The sequence below is a fragment of the Cryptomeria japonica genome, chromosome 3 (genome assembly GCF_030272615.1).
Source record: "Cryptomeria japonica chromosome 3, Sugi_1.0, whole genome shotgun sequence".
Taxonomy (NCBI): Eukaryota; Viridiplantae; Streptophyta; class Pinopsida; order Cupressales; family Cupressaceae; genus Cryptomeria; species Cryptomeria japonica.
In genome coordinates this window covers 37,552,167-37,567,926 of record NC_081407.1, presented here as the reverse complement: position 1 = coordinate 37,567,926, position 15,760 = coordinate 37,552,167, and the positions used below count along the sequence as shown (strand labels likewise).

Below are 15,760 nucleotides of genomic sequence, written 5' to 3'. Positions count from 1 at the left end.
ATTCTACTGTACTTTGGTGGCTAAACTAGTTTATCCTTATTGTTTTCGTATGCTGGTTGTGTGTTGAAATTTGAATTCCTCTCTAAGAACATAGGAGATGGTCTTGGTTGAGTGTATACGAGGAAGTAGACGCAGGGAACCTTGAGGATGGGGGTATGTGAGGCTGTGAAACGGCTAGGATCCACTACCTACCTATGTGTGGTGACTATCTCTTGGAGGCTAACCACCTTACACAACAAGGGATGTTCACGCACGAGGGTCTTGTATGGAAGGTAGCACCACTATGGTGTGCCCTAGCACCATCAAGCCCTTGAGTAAGATGTTGGATATTTATGATCATGTTATTTGTTCTGAGATCAGGCATAGAGATGTTGATCGTGCATGTTATCTTTGACCGAGCATTAGACATGCTCACATGTGGCCTTTTAAGTTGTGCATTCTAGTTATGTGGATGGTTATTATCCGTAATCATGGATTAAATGGTGTTAACTTGTCACTATGTTATGGGACATAGTCATTAGAAAGGTTCTTATATGCCTGGAAAGTATAAACAATTGAGTTATTTACGTTGCTCTTATTTATTGAAAGTTAACTTGGTTGTAGAAACTGATATTTGGATTTAGTTCTATGCGATAAAGTTTCATGAAAAAGATGTATTGGTAAAAGAAATTGATCATGATGGCATTTTTTCTTGTCATGTTTGATAGATAAGTATGGCAATTGTTGCTTACCTCTTTTAATGCTTTAATTTGGTGTAACGAAGGGAATAAAATTCTTGTTTCTCTGCTATTATTGTGGATAATTCCTAGGATATTTTAAGATATGTAGGGATTTAGATGTATCTGGTCAATGGATAATGACATTCGTAGAGGATTTAGCAATAATGTTTCAATTGTTTGTGAAAAGATTCATGTGTGCAAATTAATAATTGTTAAATGAGTTTCAGGGCTAATACGCGTTGCATGATTTCCGCTTAGCCTTACGACTTTCAGGAGTAAGTCAGAGCCTATGGAGGAGGATGTAGTGCCCCTACCCTAGTCAGCTTTGTAAAGACCAGTTTGACCTTGGTTGACTTTTTATGTGGCATTCTTGAATGGTTGATTTACCATGATGTAATGTTGTAGTCAGATATTATGATTATTGTGCGTACCTGTTAATGTGCTTTTGCATCAATTCTTATGTAAGTTTAATTGTCCTCCCGATTCTTGTTATTAATCTCGAGCTAACACCTTCATTATATATATATATTCTGTGTGCCTCCTGGTTGCAGGAGATTGCAGGTACAGTACCGCTTAGGTGCGAGGTTCGTCTTCACCTGGATTTGCAGGGTAGAGTATACCTCTTTCATCCTTAGAATTTGGATTAGGTGGTTGTAAAACCCTCATTTTATCCTAGTCATGCTCAAGTGAGTGTCGTCTTTGGTCCGTCAATTTCCCTTTTCATTTGCGTTTGCAGGTTGTGTATTTGGTTGGCTTTCTTGGGTTGCATGCTTGGCGTGTGGTAAAACTAAGTATTTAATCCTAAGAAGATATTTCGATTCAATGTGTTCATTTATGCATTACTAATTAAGAAACTAAAGTAAATAGGTTTCTTTTATATAATTAATCATTAATTAAAAATTGCTTTATTCATGTTTGTAGCAAGTTTAATTTAATGGTTAATTTTAAATAATGAATTTATTCAGTTTATGCATTTTGAAAGGGAAGATTTAAATTTATTCGAAATAGGAATAATTTAATCTCTTTTGCTTTTTGGAATAGAAAGGTTAATCTTAATTATTTAAGAAAATCAATTTTAATTAGAAAAACAAGTTTAATATATATATATATATATATATATATATATATATATATATATATATATATTGTGTGTGTGTGTGTGTGTGTATATATATATATATATATATATATAATTTTGTGTGTGTGTGTGTGTGTGTGTGTGTGTGTGTGTGTGTGTGTGTGTGTGTATATATATATATATATATATTGTGTGTGTGTGTGTGTGTGAAAGATTGATTTTGGGATTTTATTTTAATTAAAAATATTTTACCCTCATTAATATTGTGAAATAGAAATGTTAGTTTTGTTAATATTGAGAAAATTAAAATTAAATAAGGGAGAGAAGCATTTTGATTTTTAATTAGAAAAGCAAGTTTAGAATATTTGAATAGTTGAAAATAATGATTTTTCATTTTATTTAAAAGATATTAAATTCAAAGATAAGCTATTAGGTCAAATATTCTTCCATTTACCCTAGGGTTGGGAAATATTTTGGGGGGATTATTTTTGGAGAGCATTTTTGAAAATATTTTTGAAGGAGATTTGGGCATTTTGGGAAGGAAGGATTTCTTGAGTTGCAGGTTGGGCTCTTCATCAGATCTTTTCCAAGAATGCCTATTGAGGTAGGAATTTGTTTATCAATTTGGTTATTTGTTTTCTTAAAAAAAAAAGGGGGTTTGGATGTTCTTCATGCATTTTTGTTTTAAACCCTCCTTTGCATGCCCTCAAGATTAAGATTTATAGTGGAAATTAGTTAAAGATTGGTTGATTGTTTGAATCATTGTATGTGAAATGAGCTTCTTTATGCCCAAGATTTGCTTATTTGGATTAGTTATTCAACAAAGTTTGTGTTTTTGGAAAAACAAGATTATGCTGGAATTTTTTTTTTCAATATTGTTGTTATTGGTCATTCTGGAAAATATTATAGACTGTGAATAAAAGAAAATTGGGGGTTTTTAGTTTAATTATATTTTTATTTAATGGGGTTGATTTAATTTAAGATCAAATTGATTTGATTGAAAAAAACGAAAAATATTTGGGGCTAGGGTTTGGCGGGCGGAGAAGCCGAGGCTTGGCTCACGCCGCCTCCCTTCCCCTCCTCTCGTGGGTTCCACAGTGCCCGCGACCTCGTAGTGGCCATAGGAAACCCTGCACCCGCAGCGGCAGCAGGGACCTGCACCCACGACAGCTGCAAGGGCCCCTGTGTGTGGTGGCCGCAGGGGAGGCTGCAGTGGCTTCCACCACTCCTGTGATGGGAGGTGGGCCCCGCAACGGTTCCCCACTTTCCTTTGTTTTTTTAAAAAAGTTTTTTTTCAATAAAACTTATTTTATATGAAGTGTGTTTTAATAGTTTTAATTATTATTAATTATTATTAATATATATATTTTATTAATGAAGATTAATAAATATATATTAATTAATAATTAATTGAAATATGTGTATTATTAAATTATTATTAATATATAGTTTATTAATGGAGATTTATATATATATATATATATATATATATATATATATATATATATATATATATATATATTAATATTTAATTTAAAATTGTGTATCATTAAATTATTAATTGTTTATATTTTATTATCCAGAGGTTAATAAATATATAATGATTAATATTTAATCTGGGTATCTGTCTTAATGAGGAAGTACGCTTTGGGAATAGATAGAATATTATTTTTATTGGAGATTTTTTAATTAAAATATATTTATTATTTGGCGATTTTTAAATAATATATTATTCAGGAATATATTATTTTTCGATTTAAATGATATAGGTCATCTGGGAATTTTAGAAATGGAATACTAAAGTATATGAGTAATTGGAAAATGAAATATTTATCATTGGATATTTTGAAAATTTAAATGATATGCTATTAGAATTATTGGAAATTTAATAATGTATCGATTGGAGAATTGGTAAGTTAATGATATTTTCTTTTAGTGAAATAAATGGTTTCGTTATATTTTTTCCTCTGTAATGAGAAATAGACAAATGGTAATATTGCAATTATGGTATTGGATCCACCTTGTAATGGTGATTTTTCTGTTAATGTATTTTTTGAAAACTTGATCGTTTAGAAAACTTGTTCGATTTTTATTGGTTAAACCAATAGGAAAGAAGATTTTCCTTTCTCGGTTATTGCCCATGCAAGTTTAATTTATGTATTCGCTTTTGCTTAAAGCAATGGCAAGGCCTTGATATGTTTGTTTTGGACATTGTGGTTTGGTTGATTTGGGGTACCGGTTTATGTCCTCAGTCTCTAGTTTGGTTGTTGCCTTGTGATAGTGTTATGTTTGGTCTTGTCCTTTACGTGGGTGTGAGTGTTGATTTGTGGTTGACCATAGCTAGTCAGGTCTCCAGTTAGAGTACCGTCAGACAATGGACCTTTGTATTTGCTTCATATGTTTAGTTGGATCATTTCTTATTCAGGAATCATTTATGTATTTATTTGACCGATGTGGTCGTTTGTATATTGGTTATGTTCGCCTTGATGGCAGGATTGTAAATGATGAGAACCTATGTATTCTTAACTTATTAAATGATCAGAGGGGTCTTGCAGTTGAGCAAAACCGGAGATGTAGCCCTTTAGGGGTGAACTCCGATATAAGTTTGGTGTTATGTGATGCTTATGTTCTTATATTTCATGTTTTAGTGTTAGCTTGTATGGATGGCATTATGTTAGAATGTATAAAGTGGATAAGATGAAATTAATCGTAAATGCATGTATGCAGTCATCTCTTAATGCAGTAATGTGGATCAGGAAAGAGTGTAGTTTTTTTATTAGCAGAATGTATTATGTTATCGTTAATGTAAATAAGTATGCATGAAAAGATCTCACTAGTTATGATGAAATTATAGTGCATTTTGGAACAAGATGCATGGCATTTGTTTAATGTAAAATTGAACGTAATGAATGGTTAAAAAATAATGGATGAACTCATTTGGTTATCTACATTTTATCCTTAATAAATGAACTTCATCATATTAGCTATATTTTAACTATAATGGATGAACTCATTTGGTTATTTACATTGTAACCTTAATAAATGAACTTCATCATATTAGCTATATTTTAACTAAAATGGATGAACTTATCAAGTTAACTATGTTTTAACCTTAATGGATGAATTCATATGTTATCTATGTTTTAACTTCAATGGGCAAATTTCCTCATGTTAGAGTCATCTTCAACCACAATGGATGAGCGCATCCTATTATCTATAATTTTAAATTACTGAACAAATTATATCCTTGTTTAAAATAATAGCATGAAATTAAGTTAACTTGCTTTACTGGGTCAGGTGTCGTGAGTTGAGTTAGATGTTAAGTTACGTAATCATGTTGGGAAACTCTGTAGGTTTTGTTTAATCTTCCGTTGTGTTATCTGAACTTTTGATAACTCATTGTATCATTATGTTGTGTCTTATTTAAAAAAAAAACATATTGGCACTCCATTCGTGTGTTGTAGCTTTATCGCTTTGGGGTTTGCTGTCGGGGCATTACACATGGTTGCATGAAATTGCAGGTACAATACCACATAGGTACGAGGTTCATCTCCACCTGGATACGTAGGTTTGAGTGTTCCTCATTGGTCTTTAGAGATTGGACTAGGTGGTCGTAAGACCCTCGTTTTACCCTAGTCATGCTCAAGTGAGCGTCGTCAGTCGTCTGTCAGTATCCTCTTTGGTTGGGTATGCGGGTCATGTATCTGGTTGGCTTTCTTGGGCTGCGTGTTTTGCGTGTGGTAAATTGAGTATTTAATCCTCAGTATTTAATTGGATTATATGTATTTTTACGCATTAGTAATCAAGGGACTAAATTAAATAGAACCCCTTTGTGTGATTAATCGTTAATTAGAATTGCTCTATTCATGTTTGTAGCAAGTTCGATTAAATGGTTAATTTTAAATGATGAATTTATTTAGTTTATGCATTTTGGAAAGGAAAGATTGAATTTTATTCGAAATAGAAATAATTTACCCTCTTTGGCATTTTGGAAAGGAAAGATTTAATTTTATTCAAAATAGAAATAATTTACCCTCTTTGACATTTTGGAAATAGAAAGGTTAATTTCAATTAATTAAGAAAATCAAATTTTTATAAACAAAAGCAAGTTTAGTATATTTGATTTGTTAAAAAGAATGATTTTTCATTTTTTTTAAAAAGAAAGTATTTTAAATCCAAAAATATGAATTTTGGTCAAACTTTTTCCGTTTAACCTAGGTTTGAAAAATATTTTTGGAGGATTATTTTTGGGAGATATTTTTTGGAAAATATTTTTGGAGAGTGATTTTGGGAGAAATTTTGGGCATTTGTGGGAGGAGTAATTTCTGGAGCTTGTAGGTTGGGCTCTTCAACAAATCACCTCCAGAATTGCATATGGAGATAGGATTTTTATTAATCTCCTTTGTTGCCAAAGAAATTTACTGATTGGTTTTGAAAGAAATGTGTTTATTGTTGAAGAATCTTTCAGATTGGTGAATAGAGAAGAATAACAATGAGATTTTGAATTTATCCCCCTTGAATTCATTCCTTTGTTTTCAAATCAGTTCCTAGTTTGCTTAGATTGATTTTTGGGTTTTAAATCTATGCATATTAGTTTGTGTTTTGCTAATTAGTTTGATGAATGTGTGAGAAATGATTCTTTTTGCCCAAATATGATATTTGGTTGAGGAAATTTGCCTATTTTAGTCTGGTTATTCAACAAATTGTAATATTTGATAACCATGGACATTCTGGAAATTTGTTTTGGTCTCTGTATGAGACTGTGAATTAAAAATAAGACTGGGGTTTTCCTTTTAAAAAGTTTTTATAAAAAAATAAAAATAAAAGAAAAAATATTTGCACTCTATTCTTGTGTTTTAACTTTATCCCTTCGGGGTTTCCTAGCGGGGCATTACAGAAGGTCCAAATTCTTCAAGCTCAAAAGTAGATAATTTCCCAACCAAGGTATCTCTGTTGACAAAAGTATTAGCCATTGTTCTCAATTCATTAATTGCAGTAGCCTTCATCTTGTAAGCCAGTGGTAGGGCTCTCAAAACTTTAGAAACAATTTCATCTTCACTCAGAGTTCCACCACAGCATTGAATTCCCATAACAATATCATTTACCCTTTCCATGAATGCAGTAATCCTTTCATCTTCTTCCATTTTTCAAGTTTTCATATCTCACCCGGTAACCATAAAGTTTAGAAATCTTCACAATAGAATCACCTTCATTAAGAGCCTCCAACTTATCCCATATAGCCTTTCCAGATGATTTGTCAGTTTATCCCATTATTTGTTGATCAAAAAGTGCACACAAGAGGGCTTCTCTTTCTCTGCAGTCATTCTCAAGCTCCTTATCCAAGCTTGTCGGAGGAGGATTGCCAGATGCCGAATTATAAGGTGTAACACCATTCTGTGTGATCTCCCAAATCTCCTTACCGAGGCATCTCAGATGAGTCTCCATCTAAATCTTCCATACTGTTTAATTTGTTCCATCAAGCATAGGAATATCTCTTTGAAAGATAGCTCCATATGAACTGGATGAACTTGAACTATTAGTCACCATAGGATCTTCATCAAGCAGTTAAGATTTCTTCAGAGAGGACCAGAGCTCTCATACCAATTGTTAGACAGTTCAAATAACTAGAAGAGAACTGAGAGGGGGGGGGTGAATCAGTTGTCTTAGATTACCAAAACCTTAAGCAATTTAAAACTTTAATACCGAAACCCAAAACATTAATACCAGAATGCTTAAAACAAACATCATAAGAGAAGATAAACCAATTAAGCATAAACAATAATCAGAGAATAAATACCATCCACATGTGTCCACCAAGATTTATACATGGAAAACTCGGTAAAGGGAAAAAACACAATGGGAAGCCTACCCACAGTCAGATAATACTTCTGCAGTAAGTATGTGAATTACAATAGAGGAGCCTACACTTGTAGGAAGGCCAATAGCCTAGAGCGCACTTCTCATCACAAAAGGAGTCTCACTGACTACATAGAAATTCAAACTACAATCTAGAAGAATGAATGAACTACAAAGATAACATCTCCTATGCCTGAGTACAATTCCGGTTAAGCTCAAAACCGAAGGACTAAATCCTCTTACATAAACCCAACTCGATGTCTAATGATCGACCAAATCCTCTTCTTGAATGATATTACATTATTCTCACATTACATATCCATATGCCTTTCCTATATCCTGATATCATCTACAATGAGATCTTACATCATATATATACAAACCCTCGACCATAAACAATCAGGTTGACCACCAGACAATAAACCAATTACATAATTACAAAATATGTTGGCCTTATACCTCAAACCAAATAAATAATATCCAACCCATAAGACATCCCGGAAACACATCGAGAGGTCCAATCCACACATTACATTAAGTCGGTCCATAACCTAAATCAACTGGGACCCAATATAGGTCCATACACATCAAAGCAATAATCCCAATCCGCCAAGCCTCGAACATGATCACCATCAACATGTTGAATCTCCACCAGAAGATGCACCAACACTACTTATGCATATCATCAAAGATCTTCATCAAAGCTCTACCGGTGAAACCCTTGCTGAAACCACAAACTAAGCTTACAAACAAACATGATATAATCCGATCACCAGAATAAAACCAACTGACTGAATATGAACATGAGTAATTCAATTCCATAACCCAAACATACTAGAGCATACCAGATCATGTCGGATCCAAACCAACCAGAAACCATACAATCTACCGGGACCAGAAGAGTGTCGGTAAAGCATCCAAAACAACTACTGTTGACATCAATGACAAAACATCAATGCAACACATAATCAATTCCTCCAAATGGCCAACACTACATCCTTCTCTATCTTCAAAGTGTTGGCCTTTTCAAAATGAGATAAGTGCCTTATCCTCAATGAAATCATCATCACCATCAATATTTGGTGGTTCTTTTGTAGGCTTCATTTCCTTGATAGATTCTTCTCTAAATCAATGCTTCTTTTCTTGCAGTAAAATCTCCTTTCTCTTACACCACTCAAACTATGACTAGAACAATTGTAGCTGATCAAGTTGCTATGATAACATATAAAAAATAAAGATATCATACTATAAGAAAAATAGAACAAAAAATAAAAATATCAAGCTCACAACTTATTATTCATCATTGGAGAACAAATTCATATAGAATCAAGTGATCTCAACAAGATCCAATAAATATGTTAATAGAAATGACAACAAACTAAAATATTGCCAACTAACCAAAATCGATTGACAACTAACTGGAGACTATTAACAACCTACTGAAACATATCTACAAGTCTTATTTGGTTCCTATTCAAACTCTTAATTGTTGGAACATTATACTCCAACAAGACCTAGTTTGGAAAGGTCTTATATAAAATGTTCGTGAAAACACCTCTGAGCTTTGTAGATATATTGTTTAAAGATAACTCTTAGTGGTAGTTTTAAATGACTATACCAAAGTGTTCCCAAAAGTTAAACATGGTCCTTTATGTTTCTTTCCTTCCATATGACACAATATTAAGTACAAAGTCTTATATTACTAAAGAATAATTTCAAACTTGACAAGTTGCACTTAACAATGGATGCTTGGCAAACTCTTAGATTATTGCATGTTTGAGGTTCTTTCTTTGAGCATTTCAGGTCAAATTGAAGGAGATGCAAGAGACAGTATAAGTGAGGTAGTAAATAAGTTTAGGACATATGTTCTTGTTAGTGAGACTCATGACCATAACACTATTAAAAGGTATGAATGTCCTTGCTCTACTAGCTTTGTCCAAGCATGTATGATCTTGTAGTCTCTAAGCTTAATGTGAATGTTTAGGAAGATGGTGACAAGAAATTATTTGTACAAGGCTCTTTTGGGGAGTGCCAATGACTATTATGCACACCATGCAAAATGTTAAGTTCTTATTGTGAAGTAGCCTCAACATTAATGCTTCAAATTTATTTTTCCATTAATTTCTATGCTCTTTTGACCATATATCTATACAGTTAGGAAAAAGAACCCATTTCAATTTTGAAAGTAGTATTTCTTGCAAATGAAAAACCATTTCCAAGATCCTCATTATTTCTCATGGTTGAAGAACATGATTTTTGTGTTTGTATAGATAATGAACCAAATGATTGAAATGATGTTATAAAGCTTGCAATAAACTTGTCAAGAAGAAAAGATGTTATGAAGCTTCTAAGAACATGTATAAGGACGTGATGTATGCATTGATCCTATGACAGGTGATGTAAAATGAGGCTTGTGGGATTTCTTCTACAATCAGATCAACATTTTCTTGAATTATAATTTTAGTTATTGATCATTATTATAAAATTAAGATTACTAGATACATGTATGTATGGTAATTCATGTTTAGAGTTTGTATTTAGTAATATAAAATATTCTTTTTAGATAGAAATAATCAATTTAATTGAAAATCCATCTATCAAATAAGTTTGTGTTGGATGATCATGGTAGCACCATCATGGGGTTAGATAGCTCATATGTTGTTATTGATTAAATGTTGTGATATAAAGAGAATAATAATTGAGTTTTTTAATTATCAATTTAATATTTGTATGTAAATTTAATTATAATTTTTTTTTATACCATACTGTCATCATTAATTTTTGTAGTTGTATATTCATTTTGTATGAAATTTGAGAAATTTGTAGTTATTTCAAATAAGGTTTTATGTAGATTTAGAATATCTGTGATAACATGCCTTGTAACCCTTTTTGTATTTTGGATACAATTAACATTTTTTTTGTATTCCACTTGTTTGGTCTCTATTTTTAAAGGTCACATTTAAAATTGTTGATATGTTAGTTTGAACAATTACTATTGTTTAAAACATGTAGGGAATAATACTTAGTTCATTTATAGTTATTAAAAGTAGAATACTTATTAGATTCTTCTAAAAAAAATGTTGAGAATCTTTACCTTCCTTTGGCAGATCTCTTTACTTCGAGCTATTACTACATATTTTCATGAAAATTCCTTTCAGGCTCACACATAAGGATTTGATGGAGTTTCAAGCTATTTGCTTAATATCATTGACATGTTTCTCATACAATCATGTTACACTTTCTCATACATTCAAAATCGGTGAATGGTTCATGTGCATGGTTTCACATTGTCTTAGAGCTTGAAATTTATAGATTGGTGATTGCAAATATTGTTTGGATTAAATATGAGAGGTTTATTAGAAGAGTAATTTTAATATGGCATCAATATTTTTATTTTATATGCATGAATTCAAATATAATAGACTATCACTTTCATGTTAAGTACATGAAATAGAGTTTTGTATTTTTGAATTAGATACATTATGTATTTGTTCATGTGGTAATTGGAAAGTTGATAATGAGATATTCTCTAACCCTACTCTTCATTTGTGATGACCAAATTTTAAACCAATAAAATATCCAAAAAATCATCTAATTTTTTTTTTTAGTTGAGATATAATAAGCTCTATAATTTTCTTGTACATGTATAATTATCTTTTTTATATTACTACCTTTGACTCTTATAACATAATTGTTTTTGTCCCTTTAAGCATAACACACATCCATATATTACTATTGGTCCTAAGGTTTGACATAAGTAATAATCTTAAATCGAATTTCTTTATTTGGTCATGAACTTGATTAACCTTTTCTTCTCTTTATTGTTTAATGGGTTTGGCGCCCCCTTATGGTTTTCTTTTACATCATTTTCAATAGAATGTATTACCACACATCCAATAGGTTATGCTTTTGTAATAAGTGTATTCTCTTTTTGACTTAGTTCTTCATTTTATCAAGGTTGACTAGAACCTCCTAGACTATCCTCACCTCAAATTTGGTGAACTCTCTAACAACGAATGGCTCGTGTGACTTTTCTCCACCCACTCAACCTTCTTTCTATCCAACTAGACCTAAACCTAAACCCAAATCATATACAACTCTTGCTAACCCTCCTAAGCATGTCTTATGCATTCTCTTAAAATATAACATTATAAATGTTGTACCAGTTCAGTTTAAACACACTTTAAGTGTGGTCCTTTAGGATGTTTTGTTACTTCACCAATTTTTATCACACTTTAATGTCTAAAATGATCTTCTTTATTTTGTCATTATCACTCTTTTGTAATAATACACTTTCCTCATACTCTTTTAATAATACTACTTTAGTGGTTACACATGAGAGCACACTAATTCTTTTGTGGCCTTTCCTATACCTTGTATATCCTACATTTCTATCATATTTGATACACTTCTACCTTCTTTTTGATGATAAAATGTTTAGCAATTATTGAAATTCCTCATATAACTCTCATATTTACTTGTGTTATGTTTCAAAATATTGTGAGGTTTATTCTCCATTTCCTTATGAGGTGCTAAAATAATATGATATCGTGGAAAATGTAGTATCAAGGATTGATATAATGACTATGATAATGTAGAAGCACATCAAATTTCTTGATATAATTAAGGAAAGGAATTTTGTGTGAATATATAATGAAGGAGCAAGCAATTAAGCATCACTACTATGGATAGGGAATGGTATACTAAAATGTTTTAGTATTAATATTAAGCACAAAATATTGGGTTTGAAAAAAAACAAGAATGACAAGACTCAAACCATTTATCAATTAAGGAAAAATAAGCATGAAAGATTATAGGAATAACATTTTATCTTAGGCAATAGAAAAATGTGGTTATCTCACGTGTAAAATTGAAATGAGTAAAAGTAAAAATTATCAAGCATGATATATGTGAAAAATAAAAGTCCATAAACCATAAACTCAAATATTAAAAAATCTTGAAGTTTGCCAAAATATAAAAGTGAAAGGGAAACCTTAATAATTTTTTTCGTTCTTTTATTAAGTGTGAACCTAAATCAATCGTGTAATACTAATCAAATATAAACAAATTCAATCAACTAAGCTAAATGTAAGACAAGTAATTGCAGAAATTGACAAAGGGGAGAGACATTATGTAGCTATTTTACTATGATGGATTAACTAATACATGTTCTAATAGTGACTTTAAGTCACATTTGATATTTGCAAGCAAACAAATATGACAAATCAACTTAATTATTATAATCCCTCTCTGCAATATTGCTAAATTTGCTCACTTCCACCTATTGAAAATATTGCTATCATGGACATGTCTTTATCCGTCATATTGATAAATTTGCTCACCTCCACCAATATTGCTATCATGAATTGCTAAATTTGCTCACCTTCTCCGAGTAGAAATAATGAGATGAGGAGATGTTGAAAACCTTGTTCATATAGAATTGAAGTGTTTCCTCTCACCTTAATCAAATAGCTTTGTTTCTGTTGTTGACGATTAAGGGACATAGCCCATCTAGCTCAGTTCGTAGAGCGCAAGGCTCTTAACACAATAAGGTCAACACATTTTCTTGAATTATAATGTTAATTATTGATTACTTTAATAAAATTTAGAACACTGGATATATGTAGGTATGGTAGTTCCTATTTAGAGTTTGTATTTTATGTTTTTAGAAAGAAATAATCAATTTAATTGATTATCCATCTATTAAAGAGGTTTGAGTTGGACAACCATAGTAACACTATCATAAGTTTAGATAACATATGATATTAACGGATTAAATATTATGATATAAAGAAAATTATAATTGAATTTTGTAATTATTAATTCAATATTTATACCTATATATATTTAATTATGAAAGTTGTATATTCATTTTGTATAAATTTTGAAAAATATGCAGTAATTTAGAATATTTGTGATAACATCATTGTAACCATTTTTATTGTTTCGGGTGCGTTATATATCACTTGTTTGATCCGTATTTTAAAGGTCACATTTTTTATGTGTTCCTTCTTAGACAGTCATAGAAACCCTTGTTCGCCCATTGTTTGATGCACCTGCTGAAACATGATCAGCAAACTAGCCTTCTGCTTACCTCTGCGGCGCAACCCGTTTCTCAAAACCCCAACCCATTTGCGCTTTAGTTTATCAACTCTTGCAGAGAGTAATGTTAGCAACAGCAATACCCCTTCACAAAATCTCTTTGTGCACTTTGTTACCACCAGATTTAACATGTCTTCAGCTCACGCCGCAAAAATGGTAAAACGTCTGCCCTCGTTGGGACGGCTCAAGACCCTGGATAAGGTTGAACAACTCCTGTGTATGCTCAACAGACATGGCTGCAGCGATGATCAAATTGCAAACATAATCAAATCGCACCCCTTGCTTTTATTGGCAAGTTCGGAAAGAGTGCTGGAGCCCAAGATTCAGTTGCTGAAAGATTTCTGCGTGGAAAGGGAAAATATGGTTGAATTTCTGAAGAGGTGCCCGAGCATCTTGACCTTTAAGCTGGAGACCCTCCGCTGCAGGCTTGAGCTTCTCAAGACGGTATTCCCAAAACGGGATTTTCTGTTCAAAGCAATTATGAGGAACCACAATGTCCTTGAAAATCAAATTCAGAAGACTCTGGAATCCTCGGTTGCCTTTTGGGAGGGTTTTGGTATCCGTGGAACAGAGCTCACCAAGTTTTTGTTGTTTAACCCTAGGGTTTTGACGCGCTGTACTCTGACGCCCGCACAACTTGATCTCATTGGCAAGATTGGCATTCTCAAGGGAAAAAAAACGTACAAATACGTTGTGAGCATGGTGGCCAACTGTCGCATCGAAGCGTTAGAGGCCAAGATTGACAAGCTTCGTCTTTGCGGCCTTTCGCCTGCACAAGCCTGGGAAGTAGTTAGGGTTTGCCCTTCTGTACTCTTGCTTTCGAAGGAAAACATTAAGAAAAAAATGGACTTTATGCTCAATCACATGGAACTCTCTGTAGACTTTGTGGCAAAGCATTCACGCATGTTTTCAATGAGTTTGGACAAGGTAATGAGGCCTAGGTTTTTAGTTATCCAAACTATGACAGCAATGAATGGAGCAGGGGAGGTTAATCCCACGCGACTTTGTATTATGTTGATGATGACGGAGGCCAAGTTTGTTGCCCAGATCATACAAGGGCATCCTGAATCCGCTGCGCTGTGGACTGTTTATAGAAATGCCATTGCTAATGTCTCAGAAAGATCAAAGATTTCAGTTTCTTAGCATTTGATTTTTATTTTTTTGAGCTCATCCCACACACGGGGTTGGCTATGGGTATGTAAAATGGTGGCGATCCTGACCCTGTTCTTTCTAAGATCACCAATAGGTGGAATGCATGATCTTGCTTCACTTGTTTCTCTGATGCACAAACTTCTGCCCATGACTTGGGATTGTAATCGCTTTACAATCAAGGTAAGCTTATAAATTGTGAGCTTTTTATAATGATCATCTAATTAGTTTCATTGTTTGTGAAGTTATTTGTGATTTTTCACCATATTGAAGATGCAAATTTGTACAGATTATTGTGTAGAGTTATTTGTGAGTTACGGTATGTGTTCTGGTTATGATTGCAATTTTGCTACAGCTTGTATGGGATAGTATGTGTGAGCATGGGATAGTGTAAGCTTTTTTTTTCTTTTTCTTTCTGTAATGACAAAGACAATCTGCTGACTATATTTCTGTATGGGTTGGTTGGACAATTCATTTTGATAGTAGTTGATTGCATTTTTAAATAAAATAAATGTAGTCATATTATTTTTTAATATAACAGATGTTTGGTTTATATATATATATATATGGGAAACTTTTAAAATTTTCTAAATATCAATTTGAATTATCACACTTATTTAAAATGTGTAAGGAATACTAGTGAGCTCATTTATAGTTGTTAAAAATAGAATTAATATTAGATTCATATCTGCCTTCATTTGGTAGATCTTTCTACTTCACTTTTCATCAGAATTTCTTTTGGGCTCATAGGTAGGGCTTTGATGGAATCATCATTAGTCATTTGCTTTATATAATTAGTACCTTTCTTACAAAAAAATGTTACACATTCTCATACCTTTAAAATTGGCGAGGTTCA

General features: G+C 32.4%; 1 protein-coding gene across 1 annotated transcript; it reads left to right on the top strand.

Moving 5' to 3' along the window:
- The first annotated feature begins 13,719 nt into the window (after positions 1–13,719).
- On the top strand, positions 13,720–14,898 carry LOC131050929 (uncharacterized). The gene has a single exon (XM_057985248.2). It carries the CDS (start codon positions 13,720–13,722, stop codon positions 14,896–14,898), a length of 1,179 nt encoding a protein of 392 aa, XP_057841231.2.
- Positions 14,899–15,760: the final 862 nt, after the last annotated feature.